The following is a 15,387-nucleotide window of genomic DNA, read 5'->3' as shown; positions in this document are numbered from 1 at the left end:
ATGAAGCTGGGACTCCTAACTCCAGCATGTGTTAGATGCTTCTTGTTGGCTCTGAGTTTTTAGACATGTCACATTAGACAACATAAATTTCTTTTGAAAGAAATCCCAATGCATGCAGTTCATGGCATCTCTGTTATCTCTGTAATGATGTTGCTTCTGCACCTACATTATTTTTATAAAAGTATTTATAAATGGAATACTCAAGGCACCTATAGGGGTGCAACTTCTTAAATATATGTTTTTAAAAGAAATAGTTTGAATTGTATGCACCAAATCTACAAGTAGATTCAGGCAACACTGTTGTCACCATGGAGCATTCATAAAGCCTCCGATAGCAGCTGCTTAGTCCTGTAGGTAATCAGAAAACCTCCCACATCCCAGTTCAGTTTAAATATCTGAAACTACTAGTCTCTTGATGTTGCTGGACTGATGGGATTTTGGCTCCTAATTAAACCCATACTTAGAAGTTAAGAAGTTAAGTCCTTTATGTCCTGATTTTGTAGATCCACTCAGAGCACGTCAGCTGGTCATGGAGCACTGCAGTATGTCCTATTGTACCTAGCAGCCACTGCTAAGAGAAATGCCTTGAGAAAGGGATACCGGCTTCTTGCTTTTCCTCATATGAGCTTTGGGTCCCTGTCATTAATGGTAGTTTCTTGGGATTTTTTGGGGGAAAGGGTACTCACACAATTATTTCAAATGTCATCTCGACAGTTTTACTTCCATGTTCACACACTCACTGAAGAACCTGTTAACCAGAAATGGTGACTGAATACATACCAAATTATAAAGGTAACTGTGCTGAGACATTCTAGTTGATGCTATATCTGATTGTCTCTGAAATGAGATCTCATTTCATAGGTATGAGAACTGATAGGACCCATTTTGGTTTTGTTTTTCATTACCTTTCAGGAGCTGTGATAAAAACACTGCCTCTTCGCAGAAAGCGTCAAAGCAAACAGAAGTATTTTTAATGTTGGTTTTAAAAAAAACAGAACAGACTAGTTGACACAGGCATATTGGGACAGAGGGGTATGACGGATATTGATCTTCCACATTAATTCACATCCTTTATCGTTGCTGTTTATTAAAAGCTTGTGAATTAATATCAGTTTTGTTCTTTGTTCTTTAACGTCTTTTGCTTGTCTGGCTACAAAACAGCTTGAAGCTTGATTCATTTTCTGAAGCTTCTAAACGTCAATATGTGAAATAGGTATTAAAGTTACATAGTGCTTGGTTCTGTTAGCGAATTTTAACCACGGTGAAGGAAAGGGAGTAGCGATTGCAGTCTGCAACTGAACTTGTTTACACTTACCTAAGGTAAAAGGCTGACAAAAGTCAGCCCTACCATATAGTAAGAAATGTTACATGGGTTTCGTTCTGCAACTGCTCCAGATTCCACCACTGAGTTGTCTCTGTAGACCAGTTTTGTCTCTTTGAATGTAGGGGTTTTTTATACTTCCTCATGATAAATCTGCTTGACTAGGGATTGAGCTGTTGATAGGTTTCTTGTATTGGCTTTACAGTATGCATTTTAAGAGCAAGTAGTGCACAGCCGTTTGGGGCTGGTAAGAAGGGGAAAGGCCTCTGAGTAGCCCATAGATGTGAGAGATTCCTGTGTTCCAGACTGGAGTCAACTGACTGTACTATTAATTTACTTATTAAATCAACAGCACAGGATTTTACGCAGCTACAGAATGCATAGAACATAAAGAATTGAAAGTGAATCTTTAGAGTCCTTGAACAAGAGACATTTGCTATATAACTAGAAGGAAGGTCTCTGAGTTCTTTTAATTGAGAGTGTTGGGGCAATTTTTTCAGACCTGGATGACTTTTTTACTTTTCTGCCTTTCAAATGTGTTGTAATACTCTTCAACAGTGTTCAGTGTGACTACAACTTGAATATTTGAGATACATACTGCTTTTTTTCCCCAGCATATTGCTTCATGATGGTACATTAACAGAGCTAGGCACTTTACATCAGTTGTGCAGACCTCTCTTACTTGAGCTTGTGCCATATTTGGTAACAGTGGTTGGCCTTTGTTTTGTCTTTGGATCAAGACATGCCAGCAGATAATGACAATACAGCCGGTTTCACAAACATTTTTCTGAGTTTAGTGGCATTCAGAAATCAATTGTTTCATTCTTGGTATTGGAGAAGAGAGTATCTAATGTACACAGGTTCATTTTTCTATTTCACCGTGGTCTAAACTTGATCCCACTTGGCTGAATGTGTTTAGTCTGAACCCTGGTTGTCTGCAATAATCCAGCACCTTATCCCAGATCTTTTCTTGTCTGCTAAGTTCATCTTCCCTGATCAGTCTTGTCCAGACACTCCCAGTTCCCTGCTGAAAATCCAGCCATTCCCGCTAACTCCTGGCTTCCCCCTTCGCCTCTCTCCTCCATCCGATAGTCTGTTCCCACTTGGTGCCTAATTTTCTCTTTTCGCAGTTTTTTCTCATTGCTTTCAAGTTCATATTGCCCCTTCTTTGTCTCCTCTAGAGATCCCTATTTCTTTGTATTCTCTTTTTGTGTTGTTAGTCCTTCTACTTGCCTATCATTTTTAGGCTTACTTCAACATGGTGGATTTTGTGAATCCTTTTTCTTTCTGTATTCCAATCCCAAATGTTGCCTCAGTCTTTCCCTTGCTCACCTGTCTGGTTCAAATTCCATGTTGCCGCATGGTGTTTGTTTTTCATTATTTCACAATCGCCTTTTTCAGTAAAATCTAGTCTCTGCTTTGTATAGTACAGTCTAACTTCCCTCTTTGCAGTCCTAGACTTCTTGCCAGGTCAGTCTCAGAGATCGCTCTTGTCCCCTCCTTTTTTTTCTCCATCTGCCTCCTTGCCAGAGACCCTGTCCTAGGCTCTTCCTTCTCCTCCTCCAGTCTGGCTTTTGGACTGCCTGCTTTGGCAACCAAAGATTGGTGGTAAGACAACTTGGAGAAGCCATACAGGAAAACCCCAACTTTTTCTTCTCACGCATATTCATTATTGCGTGGGAATGGAATACGCATTGTCTTGCCACATTGCTGGAGCTGTCGAGATGAGGAATGATCGAGAATGAAATCCTGAGTGATTATACTAACCACGTTCAAAATCTGATTTTTGTTTATTAAAATCTCATAACTTGGATCCACTACTCTGGGCCCCTGAAGTCATTTGAATTACAAGTCCCTTCCCCAAGTGGGAGTGGGGAGGGAAGGATGGAAGATTGTTAAAAAACTCTTGACAGCATTTTCCTGTCTTTATTCTCAGAGGTGAATGAACCATATGGATGAGGTTAAAGAATAATATTAAACAGTAATAATAATAAAGTCTGTCAGTGACAAAAATCCTGCATAAAGAGTATCAGCTGAAGTAGTTAAAGTTTGGCAAGCCGAAAGCAGTTTTTTTAAATGAGAAGTTTTGGGCAACCTTATTAATAGACTGTTGCTAGCAGCTCTGGCTATAATAAACAACATGATTAAAGTTCCAGAACTATATTCTACTAATCCATGTAAAATGGAACTTGGGCTAGAAACAGATGCACTCCAGATATGACTCATTTAGTCTGCTGGAGTGTTTTAAATTAGCTTTTAGTTGTTTGTCAGTTTAGAAAAAAGTATGTGATTTAAAAAACAAAAAGTAGGCCTGGTTTTCTGGAGAAGAAAATATTGCTGAAGCTTGTGCTGCAATTGGTGAACTTCTAGATTTTTTTTTTTCCTGTCTGGTAATCAGAAAAACACTTTGGCTAATATAGTGTTGGATAAGGGGAGGAGGGGCATTATTTCTTTGAAGAAAGCAATATTTGTTTTCAATTTGTGTGCCTCAAATGCGTAATTCTGCTTACTTCATAGGATAGTATTTACGTTCTGAGTTGCTAAAGAAGAAAGGCTGAAGTATCCCACCGTGGGTGCACACATGCTTTTGTCTGACTGCTGTTCCACCTCTCCTCCTTTATTTTTCAAATCAAAAATTAAAGTTGGATTTCAACTTACTTGGCAGAGGAGGAGAGGCAACATAGCTGTTATGTCTCTTCTAGAGACATTAGTATCTCTCCAAGAGAAGCGTCTGTCAGGAGCCACAATTTACACAGGAGCCACGAGTACCCCAGTTACAGGAAGAGGTGCAGTCAGTGGTCGTACCTTATTAGACATTATAGGAACTGACAGTCTTGATGAACTACAGTGCTTTGGGGTTTTGTTTGTTTGTGTGTGTGTGTGTTTTTCTCCTCTTCAGTTGGAAATGACCCTATTTAAGATACAGTATTTTTGAAGCATCATTTGCTTTTCTGTAAGGTGTGGGGTAGTTCTCCTTCGGCAGCGCAGACACAGCGCGATCACTTTGGTCCTTGTAGACTTTCTGCATGTGTTGAAGTTTCCTGTGTCCACCAGTAAGACACATGTGCTCACCATGCGCTACAGGCTTGTTTGTTCCCTGCATCTGGGCAGGGTAGGCAGGTAATGGCTGCAGAAAAGGCAGTTCATAGTCTGCTAATGAGACCTGTTGCTGTTAGAGGGCTTTAATCAATACAAAGAGATGAAGTAGCTAATACTGCAGGACAGAGCCAAATCATCTAAGTTTGGGACAGTTTCTCTTACAGCTTTACTTAAAACTTAATTGCTATGAAGAGAAAGAGTGCAAGTAAAGAGTGATAACAATAGTGCTGAACTGCAAATGATCCTGTGAAGTCTTTGTCATCACTGTCCTTTTTCCGTGTTGCTTGCCAACCTGTATTTTCATACTTCATGCTCTGACAAGCATTGATCCTTTACCATGCTACTATTGAATGAATCACATTGCTAGGAAAAAAAATCTCGAAGCAAAAACCAAAACAGTTTAACTGCTCCCTGAAGTGTTAAAATCAGCCTTCACAATTTTCTCTATGCAGAAACATTTATAATCTCCTTGGATTAAAAATACAGCACAGATTACTTTGCTGAAGGCTGTTAGGTAGAAATGATCCCTGTACCTTTGTTTATGCAACTGGGTTGGCTTCAGAACAAGCAAAGATCTTGGTTCTTAAAGTAATGCTAATTTTGAGTTTTGTTTTTTTGGTGGGGTTTTTGGGTTTTTTTGTTGTTGTTGTGGTTGGTTGGTTGGTTGGGTTTTGGTTGGTTTTTTTTTTTTGAGCAGGGCAACTGTACCATTAATCTGAAAGAAACAGAAGGGGTGCAGGGAAGAGAATCCTGTTTCCAATTGTGTATTCTAACTGCATTTTTTTCTTACAGGGACAGGCTGATCTTCTCAAATATGCTAAAAATGAAGCACTGGAGAATCTGAAACAAATCCATTATGCCACTCTTTCATGTGGACTCAATAAGCCAGGCACTGAAAATGCAGAAATCTCAAAGCCCCGTCGAAGTCTGGAGGTCATACCTGAAAAAGCAGGTGATGAAAATGGAGAATGAGGGAACGCTCTTCTCATAATTATGGAGTTTATAACTCTGTGACCAATTGTAGCTGCATAGGACATTCGCTTTGCACTTACTGTTGGAAAATATATGGAATTTTTAAAGCACAACTGGAGAAGCTAATTACAATCTATTGAAACTGTGAATGTATGTAGCAACTCTGCTTGTGAAGGCAATGATATTGTGTAAGATGGAAATTACATTATTGGCCAAAATCTAGTGCATATGTAAAAGATACTATAATTCAGTAGTAGCGTGCTGAAAAGTTCATTATAGTGCCACAGGGAAATGAACATTTTTTTAATGAGCTGTAACTAGAGGGAAATCAGTTGACAGAATTTGACAAGATGCCTTGATTTTCAAACGAATTAGATGCACTGGTCCTTTATTTCTTTGCACAATTTGTTAATTGTGCTAGTGAGGTGAATTATTCTTTTGAAAATCAGGTCTAAACAACTAGAATCCACATGTTTCACACTATACGTAACTCAGCCGCTCAGATATTTGAGTTTGAAGTGGTATTGATTTTATTGTTGAGCCATAAATTAAAATGAGAATGTAATTAGAGAGTGATCACTGACTTCGGTGCACTATAGGAGAGCCATTACGTAAAAGGAAAATGTGCAATCAATCTGATAGCCTATGTCAGAAGAAGATACATACCTATTTTGCCTAAGATCTTCTGCAAATGTGTGTAGATGTGACCAAACTGCAAGCAAAATGTTGTAAATAGTTCTTCATTTTGTGAAGTGAAGTGCTCATATTAAAAAGAGTTTTATGAGATTGCGCCCAGACAGGTAAAGCTTTTAACTAAATTTTAACTTTTTTATTTTTCAACTATTTTCTTCCTTACAGAATAGGTGATATCTCAATAAGCAGATTTGTCAAAAAAAAAAAAAAAATATTGCTGTTCTGGTTCTGTTTTGGTTTTCTGACAACATTAGGTAAAGGTATTATAGCTGATACGCTCATTGTAAAATAACTATACCAACCTAGAGTGTTCTCTTACTGTTTCTGATTTAACAATAAAATGGACTATATAATTACAGAAGCTAATAAATTTGAAGAAAAACAAGCAAAATCCTGCGGAGATCAAAATGCAGTTTTTGTTCCATTGTGGGGAAAAAGGGGGAGATGATGTCTGTTGAAAAGCATTGTTTTAATTAGAGGTCTTCAAGATATGCTTTCTACATTTTTTTTTAACCAATTCAAGATGCTGTTTCTGCCTTCAGATTGCAGTGAACATCTACATATATATAACATCCTGTAAAAGTCAGTGGAGCTCTGACCATGAACATCAGTATATTTGCACTTAATCTGAATTATTAGGGACTTAAATTTATTTTCTAGTCATTATAAAATTAAAGGGCGGGGGGGTGGGGGGGAGATGAAAACAGTTTACACAGTAAATGTCATATCTCGAGCCTGCTCTTCTAAATGTCAAACTGCATGGGTTAGGAGGAGTTTTAGAAGGTGCTAAGCTCTTTCAGTGTTTAGTGACAGATTGTATGCCTTAATATTACGATCTTGCCAGGAGCGAGTTCTGTTCTGTGTTGTACAAAATGAAACATTTAACCTGTAGTAAACACCTGCAAGCGTTGCTTTTTAACAGTCGTTCTCTGTGTTGTCAGCTGGAAGTCTTCTGATTACACCTGAAGTTGACGGGAAGCGTCATGAAATTCACTGTTGCTACCTATACTCCGAGCCAGTACAAAATTAGTCTTCCAGGGCCAAATCTATCAGATCTAAATCTGATTTATCTACAGCAAAATAACTGTGTTACAGCAAGATTCAGCCAGGCCATAAATATACAAGGTCGGTTTCACTTTATCAAAATATCCAACACCTAGGCTGTTGGAATTTTAGTTTGGACCTTTAGTCCTAATTGAAAGGTGTAGATGTGGAAGAATATCAGTACAGTTAGCATCATACATCAAAGAGGCCTAAAAGCCAGTAAAGCTCCATTAGCAGTCCTGGCCCACCGCTGTTTGCATGGCATTTACAGAATGACATAACTTATGTCACAAATTGAGGATTTCTGTAGAGTCGTCTTCTCCAACCAGGTTATCAAAATTGGTGGCTTGGGTATTCTTAACATTTGTATCTTTCTGTTTAGCACATTACATCCTTGAAAAAGATCAGGGAACTTTGAAAGGATTAAACACAGTTTGATGGTTTTTTCTTTGCTTTAAGGCAAAAAAAAGTAAGTGAAACATGAATGTCACATGAGCTGGGACTGACCGATTTCGTATGTTAAACTCTAGAATATATATAACTGCTTACACTGATCCTGTTCCGTCTTGTTAAAAAGGTTAATACTTTTTCAGAATAATATCCTTAAATAGTATCTGCTTAAAAAAAAAACCCAACCCAGTTAAAAAAAAACCCAACCCATTTCACAAAGTGACCATTTAAATATATTTGGATTCTAGTGTAGTGCTGATTCCTTAAAATGGAGGTCACTTTTGTGCATTATTCATACTCAGTCCAGATCTGTATGTACCATAAAGCCTTAAAATTGACTCAGTCAAGCAGATACTTTCAAAGATGATGTGTGGCTAAAAATCCCTTAAGGACTTTATATGTTGCGTGTTAATGCAGGATAAACACCTGCAAGCAAAGTATCAGGTTCTACTGTTAACCCGGTGATGATGATTTCAAAACCTAATTTATTAGGGTATTTTTCTCAGTTGTATTTTCTTAAAGCTTTCCTTGCATCCACGATGCAATTTACTTTTATTATTAGTCCATTTTTTACAGTGTTTATTTTAGATTATATAAAAGAACCACCCAGGATCTGGTGAAATACTTGAAATAAAATTAATCACAGGTTGACTTCACACTTTTCTTTGCCTTTATTTTCTTAAACATGCTGCAGTACAGTTGAACTGTTTACATAGTTTTGAACTATGAAAGATGGAGCCAAAACACAAGTGACTATTTATCTGACTGCCTGTTTTGCTTTTGTTTGGCTCCAGTTGTCAGTGAGTGAGTATAAGTATGTATGTAGACCTAAGTCAACATATTCCTCAATTTAAAAGAAAATGCTAATCGGGAAAGGAGGAGTTCACACAGAGATTAACTCTAAAGATCTAGAGACACTATCAGTGAATGCTCTTTTTGAATACAAGAGAAAGGATGAATGCTGCCTGTTTGAAAAAAAGAGCATCTCTCTAAGCCCCATCTTACGTTCTTTCTGCCTAAACTCCCCTCCTCATCACTTGTGCTTGGAGTGGTACATAGCAGCCATTGGATATTTAATTACAGAGCCCAGGACTCTGCCCTTCAACCTCTGAACACACCAGCCAACTACAGAAGGCAGCTCCCTTCTCCAAGAACTCCCCCAACAGCACCTAGTGAGGGGCAGTGCTGAGCCTGTTGGTGCCACCAAAACAGCAAAAGCATTCCAAACAGAGCTGGGGGCCAGGCTTCCCTGGGGAAGTTATGGCCCTTCTGCTGTCAGTGGTAGTCTTCTACTCAAGTCAATAGGATCAGGATTTGAGTACAGTGTTGCAAAATTTCCCCTCCGTCTCAGGTCTTTTGTTTCTTTACCTTCTTTTCACATTCTTGCGTTGCTACAGCAAGGAGCACTAGATTGGTGCCCCGCACCATTTCACAAACTTGCCCATGTGTACGTGGTGTAAGATGCTGTATGAGTCAAGCCTTTTTTCAGCTACTTCATACAGCGCAGGAATATTTTTATAAGACTCCATGGCTGGTTACTGTATTCACTTTTTCCTGTTTTGAAGTTGAAGCAGCAGAGAGAGATGATTCAGAGTTGCCAGCATGAAAAATGGAAGTGAGTTCCAAGATGACTAAAAATTCTAACTCTCATCTACTAATCAAATGAACTCATCTGAAAGGACCCAATCCTCCACTCTTGCAGTGCTTGAGTTTTCCTTCCTTCTGTATGATTTGTGTTCTACTGCATGAGTGTTGTTTTATCAGTAACACCGATTCCTTCTTGCTATATGTATAGTTGGCTGCACAGATCAAGGAAACTCCTGCATGACCTGTGCACAGTATAGTCTTTCATTAAGCCTTAGCCCACCTAGGTTTACACTGGTGTTAACTGAATGTTCAAAATTAATATGAAGAGTAATGCTTGCAAAAAGGGCAACCATACAGCCATATTTATGGCACAATATGCGCATGCAATGGCATGTAGTTCATGGTGAAATCATTTTATCCCCATATAGCTAACAGTTGGAGAGCTGCTGCCAGAGGATGACTAGCCCATGGGGTTTTAACACTGTGAGCAAAATTCTGAAAATGGTGAGGGCACCAGCTTGCTTCTTTTGACTGCAATGGGTGTAGGACTTCACTGCTTTTTTTCTATTCACACCTACTTGCTCTGACCAATTAAGCTTTCTAAATGAAATAGTTAACAACTTGGTTTAAAAATTAATAGATCTGCATGTATTCTATAATGCCCTCCAGTCTTTTGAACTCCTGTAAACACTTTAAAAAAATCTCCACAGTTCTTACCACCCCCTGATCCCCTTTGCTTGGTAATTTGAAAGCAGCTGTGGGACGGGTCAGTTTGATACTTTTCAAAACTAACCACGTGATGCTCTTTATGCATTACAACTTGTTTGTTCTCAGTAAGAAAAAGGCAGTAAAACACTTGAGGTTTCCTGGTTCTTTCTGTTTCTGGACACTATTAAACTTCCCTTTCTGACTCATCACCTCTATTCTCTGGGTGGCTGTGGTAAGGCAGAGAAGCAAAAAGCAGCATGGCAGACAGATTAGAAACAGGACTTGAGTACAAGAGTGACAGCAAGCCCTCATAGGCTTAGGGGAGCATCCGAGTCAACCGAGCTGGAAAAGCAGTTAAGGACTTCAAGGCAGCAGTGAGGAGGAGGAAGATATGCAGAACTGGATATTAAAAGAAAGTGAAGTATTTTAGCCCAGGCATACGGGCAACTATGGGATGGCCTGGTCCTAGGGCCATCCTGCAGCTTCCGTAACGCTTCCTTGTGGCACTAGAAATGTTACCAGTACCTTGGGACTAAAGCGTAATGCTTCTTCCCTTGACAATATCTGGTGTGGCAAAGAGGGCAGTGATGCTGGGAGAGCGGTCAGGTGAGAATGCTGAACTCTTTAATGTAGCGTTGTGTGTGTGTGTGTGTGTGTGTGTGTGCGCGCTCCAGGAAAGGAGCGTTTGAGAAGCGGCGTGGGAGGGTAGCATGAAAGGAGGCAGCTTGAGCTGGAGTGGGAGTAGCACAACCAAATAGAGATTCAGCTGTCATGATCCTCTCCTGCTTTGTCAAGAGCAATCCAGCCTTGCTAAGCCACCTGCAGTCCATACAAGAGCTTTCCGAATGAGCTTAGATGTTTTATTAGTTAATCTGTTTTCCATGGGGATAAAAATGGAGGAGCCGAGGGCCTTCTCGGTTGGGTGCAGCATTGGCCTGTGCATTGGTGACCGTCTGGGAGAAGGAAAGCAGCAGGGCCCGGAAACAGAGCGCAGGAACTCAAAGGCCTGGGCTTTGTTCTCCAGCCCTCAGCTTCCTCCATCGATAAATTGGAGGAAATGACACCTACCACTTTTTGAAGTAGCAGAAGAAACATACTGTGTGACTGCAGAAAAAAACCAAAACCCTACAGAAGGCAGCTAGGAGCGAAATAAACCGACATATAAATAGTACATCGTGAGAAAGTAGTGCTTTTTTGCGTTTGAACGCCATGTACATTAGGTTTCACTAGATACTGTTTGTAATATAAAGTGCACTGATCCCTACATAGGTTTTCAGTGGCACGTGCTTAGCAGACACACTCAAATGTGCTACTGATTCATGAAGAGGGTTTTGAAATACAAATCCTATCAGCTGATTATAAACTAAGCATGTCTGTGCGAGGTCCCAAGTCCTGGGGCGTTCACTATTTTTACTGTGTAGTAAGAGAGTAAAAGATTTTGTTACCCTTGTAACTAACCCCCTTGTAATATGGGCCTTATGCAGTGGCTCACAGCGTGAGCACTTCTTTTTATTTCAGATGATATTTTATTGATCAAAAAAGCCCCTCCCAAGAATCTTACAAAAAACCCTAGGATTCATCTCCAGATCTCAGCCTTTGTCCCAAATTCCAGACCTGATGATACCTGCTGTGATTTTGATACATCCTTAACCAAATAATGATTACATTTCTCAAGTCTGAATATATAACAAAATCTTCAAATATCTTTTTATGTAATGTACTGGTGCTGCTACTTGTGCCAGGACTACTGAAAAAGACAGAATTTCTTTGGGTGTAGAAATAAGGATCACCTCTTAGACCAGGAATCTGTAATTGTGGGGGTGGGTAGGGAGCTTTCTGGGAGAGTAATGGCTGTCCCTCTCATTTCAGAGAGCCTCATGCCTGTGACAGCGAGCAGTCAGCAAGCAGGACTGGAAACAGTATTTCCTTAACATCCTTCTTGAGGATGCAGTATTTTGTGCTGATACTTATTTGCACAGATTTACAGAACCATACGCTTCACTCCCATTTTTTTCTGTGCCTTGATGCACAACCAGTATTTGAAGTTTATTCGCTTGGAGAGAGTTGTATCGCTATGCTCACAGTATTTTTCAAGCACTCTTTCCGACATGATTTTAACAGCTACTAGCTCACAAACAGTAAGAGCCTGAGTGTATGAAAGGCACTAGTGATGTCAGCACTGTGACAATACATTGTTTTGGACTGAAAGTCTGGTCACTATAATGTAAGCATAGCTTAACACTGCACTGGAGACAGTATTAACTGAGGCGACCTGTTAGCTCAGGAAGGGGAGGCAGCAGCAGTTACAAGATTAAGGAGAGAACTGGGTATGAGAGATAGGATATATTCAGTCCTGGAGGAAGAATGAGCTACTAAATCCAGCTCCTTCCCCTCCCCCGTGTCACAGGCGAGACTTCTCAGACATGACAGTTCAAGATAAAAACTCAATTTTGTATTAGAGATAATTCCCTGTAAGTGATGCTCCGTCATATGTGATGGAGCACTCTGACAGCATCTCCCCAGAAGTCTGGCAAAAGAAAAATGGCATTTTCTGCCCACATAAAATCTCTGCCACAGCTCAAAGCCCAGAGGAAAACTGCTAGAACAATGATCAGATATGAACAGAGTGTTTCAGGCTAATCAGAAGCGCAGTGATATGCTTTGCCCACCATTGCCACATTACTGAAAGTAGTATGACCCTGGGAGTAGGACCCTGAAAAGATAACACGCATCTGTCCTGGTGGAGATGCACAGAACAGATTGTATGCTCTAAAATCAATCACCTCCACTGTCTTTATAATCCATAGAGGAAAAAAAGGCATCTTCAGCACAGTTTCCAAGCAGTGCTATATTTTTCATGTACGTACTTCCTTGTACAGATACAAACTTGAAAGACAGTTAATAACACTGCAATGAGCAACGCTAGAATTGCAGCTTTTGCAAATTGTCTAAGTATATAAAATGCAAACGATGTCGATGCATTTCACCCAGGTGCTGAATCGCTGTGAAAATCAGACCCTCACACTTAAGATTCTGTTCATAGGTTTTTCATTAGAACCACCAGATTAAAATTATCTTATGATCTGCCCTGCAAGTAGTAGTGCCTATAACACTATAAAAATGGCTATATTTGATATTCAAATATTACTGTTCCTAGGTTCTGCTGAACAGGTTCAAATACAGATAAGGTAGGTAAATGGTGAAACCCTTTAATACAATAAAAGGCTGCAAAATACAGAAATCCATAAAGGCCAGTGCTTTCTCTTTACAGTAGCTAGTAGTCACAGCCACAGGATTTCAATGAGGCCGACTTACTCAGTGTGCTCAGGAAGGATACCTCGCAATCCATACAGAATATGAGTTACAGTGTGTTGCACTGAACAAGGGGTGTTTAAATGTCATAGATCAGGGCCTAAGATAATCTCCATTTCATGACTGAGGGAACTTTGAGCTGTCTACTGAAAAAACTGGTACCGGTCAATTGTCAACACTAGCTGCTACACTAGATCATGCATTTAATACCACATGTTAATTCCTGTATTTTTGAGTACATTTTAAAATATTTCTGTTATATGTTTAGGGCACATGACTTAAAATTAACATTATCATACCACAAAAATGCTGAAAAGAAGCCTTTCCCCCACCATTACTAACACTGTGAAGGACTAGACACAGATTTCAGACCTATTCAGAAGCACACAATCACACTGAGTCCAACAAACCCCAGCTATGAACTGGAACACAGAAGCTAGGTTGTATATCTAAATGAGTTTCCCAGTGGTCTAGCAAGGTGTCCATGAAACACCTGACATCGGGAAACATCTTCAGCTTAGCAGTGCTGCTGATGGCCGCTCTGTGAAGCTGGAGAATCAATTCAAAAGGCAGAGAAACACCCAGCGGGGGGGCATCTGGGCCTGCTTTCAAAGTCATTATATTTATCAGCTTGTGTGACGATGCCCAGAAAAAAAAATAGTCTTCAAACCCCTTTTTCTTGCTTAGGCCTGTGACATTCCTGCTGATTGCCCCTGGCTACCTGTAATGCAAAGGTCCTTGCCCTTAGCGTACCAAGAAGACAGCAAGCGTAGCTTTACTTGCAGTGCTCTGACAGACTCTTCTCGGGGAGTCCACAAAGGTGGTTGTATCACACTTGTCTTTCCCAGTGCTGACAACTTCAAACCCTGCCGCTTCCATCACGGTTACTGTCTTCTCCTCCCACGGCTGCACCGACCTGGTGGGGGCTGCAGCAGGGCCCAAGCTGCCCCGCAGAGCAGTTTCAAGGCAGGGTGAAAGAGTCGCGGAGATGAAGACCTACAGCTTTTGACGAGCTGCTGACTAACTGCAGGACCCACCAACCGCAGCATTATCAGTTGTAGGAAGGACTGTTGTGCAAGATCTCGGCTGAGAAAGAAAGGGGCTGGGGACTGACAGTGAAAGCAGGAGTGAGGGAACCCTGCAGAATTAGGGAGCAAAGGGTCATGGAGAAAGGCACTTGAAAAACTGGTGCTTTTCAGATGTCCTTCTGAGCCTTTGTTCTCATAGTCAGGGAGGACTCTCAGTCTACGGTATGTATCAAATGACTTGTAATATCTTCAATTAGTCTGGAAGGAAGAGTAATCATTTCTGAATAATCAGTTTAGAAGAAAAGCAAGTGATGTCTGGAAATGCAAAGTACAAGATGAAAAATATTCTTGTAGCGATTCCGTTGGGATATAAACAGACAGGGATGTGAGCTATCCTGATCGTCCATCTGCACTGTGATGTGGCATGTTCATACCTTGCACTGAAGGTTTAGGGAAAGACAGGCCCTAAATGGAACTTTATCACATTCTAAGTCTTCCCAGACAAAATTGACAGCTACATGCAGCTAAGCATATATTATCAAAATTAGACAACAGCATTGGCCTGGGTCATTACTAGTTGTTTCAGATTGAATATGGAGGGGCAAAAAAAGAATCCTTTTGCAGTAATTGGGTCTGCTACTGTACTTATCCCTAATTTTCTCAACTGTCAAGCCTCATTTATTCCGTTATGTAGATTGACAGTCCTCTCAATAGTAATTCTCATTATGGTTTGAAGGACACCATGGCCTATTTTTCTGGGGTAGGCACTGGACGAGGGAAATGTAGCCTGCTATTACTTTGTCCATGCTGTTCTGTAATGCTGATAATGATATTGGGTTCCTTCTCATACGCTGGCAATTTGCTGGACAGGACGATTGACAGAGCTGTAATTCATTAGCCACGGGCTTGGGTGTAATAGACTGTGGCAAGGTGGCAAGTGTCCCAGTGTAGATGACTCGAGCTGAACAAAACCGTGGGGGGGGGGGATTTCAAAGGTCCAGCTGCTGTTTTCATATATTTTGATGCAACCACATGGAATAATAATTCACTCAGGATTACAAAGGGAGAGGATGGATTGCTGAAGAGAGAGGAGGAACTTCCATTAAACCATGTGGTGGAAGGCTAGGTTTTCTCTGCGCTTGTCAGTCTTCCTCTGAAATAATCTCTCTCATA

The 15,387-nt window shown here is 40.3% G+C and overlaps 1 protein-coding gene across 3 annotated transcripts in view; it reads left to right on the top strand.

The window, feature by feature from the left end:
• The window catches only part of PLCL2 (phospholipase C like 2), a 105,363-nt gene extending 98,887 nt beyond the window's left edge, over positions 1–6,476 (top strand). For 2 of the 3 annotated variants that reach the window (XM_064444310.1, XM_064444311.1), the window contains one exon: positions 5,213–6,476. In XM_064444310.1, coding sequence (XP_064300380.1) covers positions 5,213–5,392 — 180 coding nt within the window. In that variant the 3' untranslated portion in view covers positions 5,393–6,476. The remainder of the gene's footprint in view (positions 1–5,212) is intronic. The other variant, XR_010371699.1, reaches the window with a different exon arrangement.
• Positions 6,477–15,387: the final 8,911 nt, after the last annotated feature.

This window comes from Phalacrocorax carbo, chromosome 2 (assembly GCF_963921805.1).
Source record: "Phalacrocorax carbo chromosome 2, bPhaCar2.1, whole genome shotgun sequence".
NCBI lineage: Eukaryota > Metazoa > Chordata > Aves > Suliformes > Phalacrocoracidae > Phalacrocorax > Phalacrocorax carbo.
Note: the sequence above shows the minus strand (reverse complement) of the source record. Positions and strands in the feature narration are given on the sequence as shown.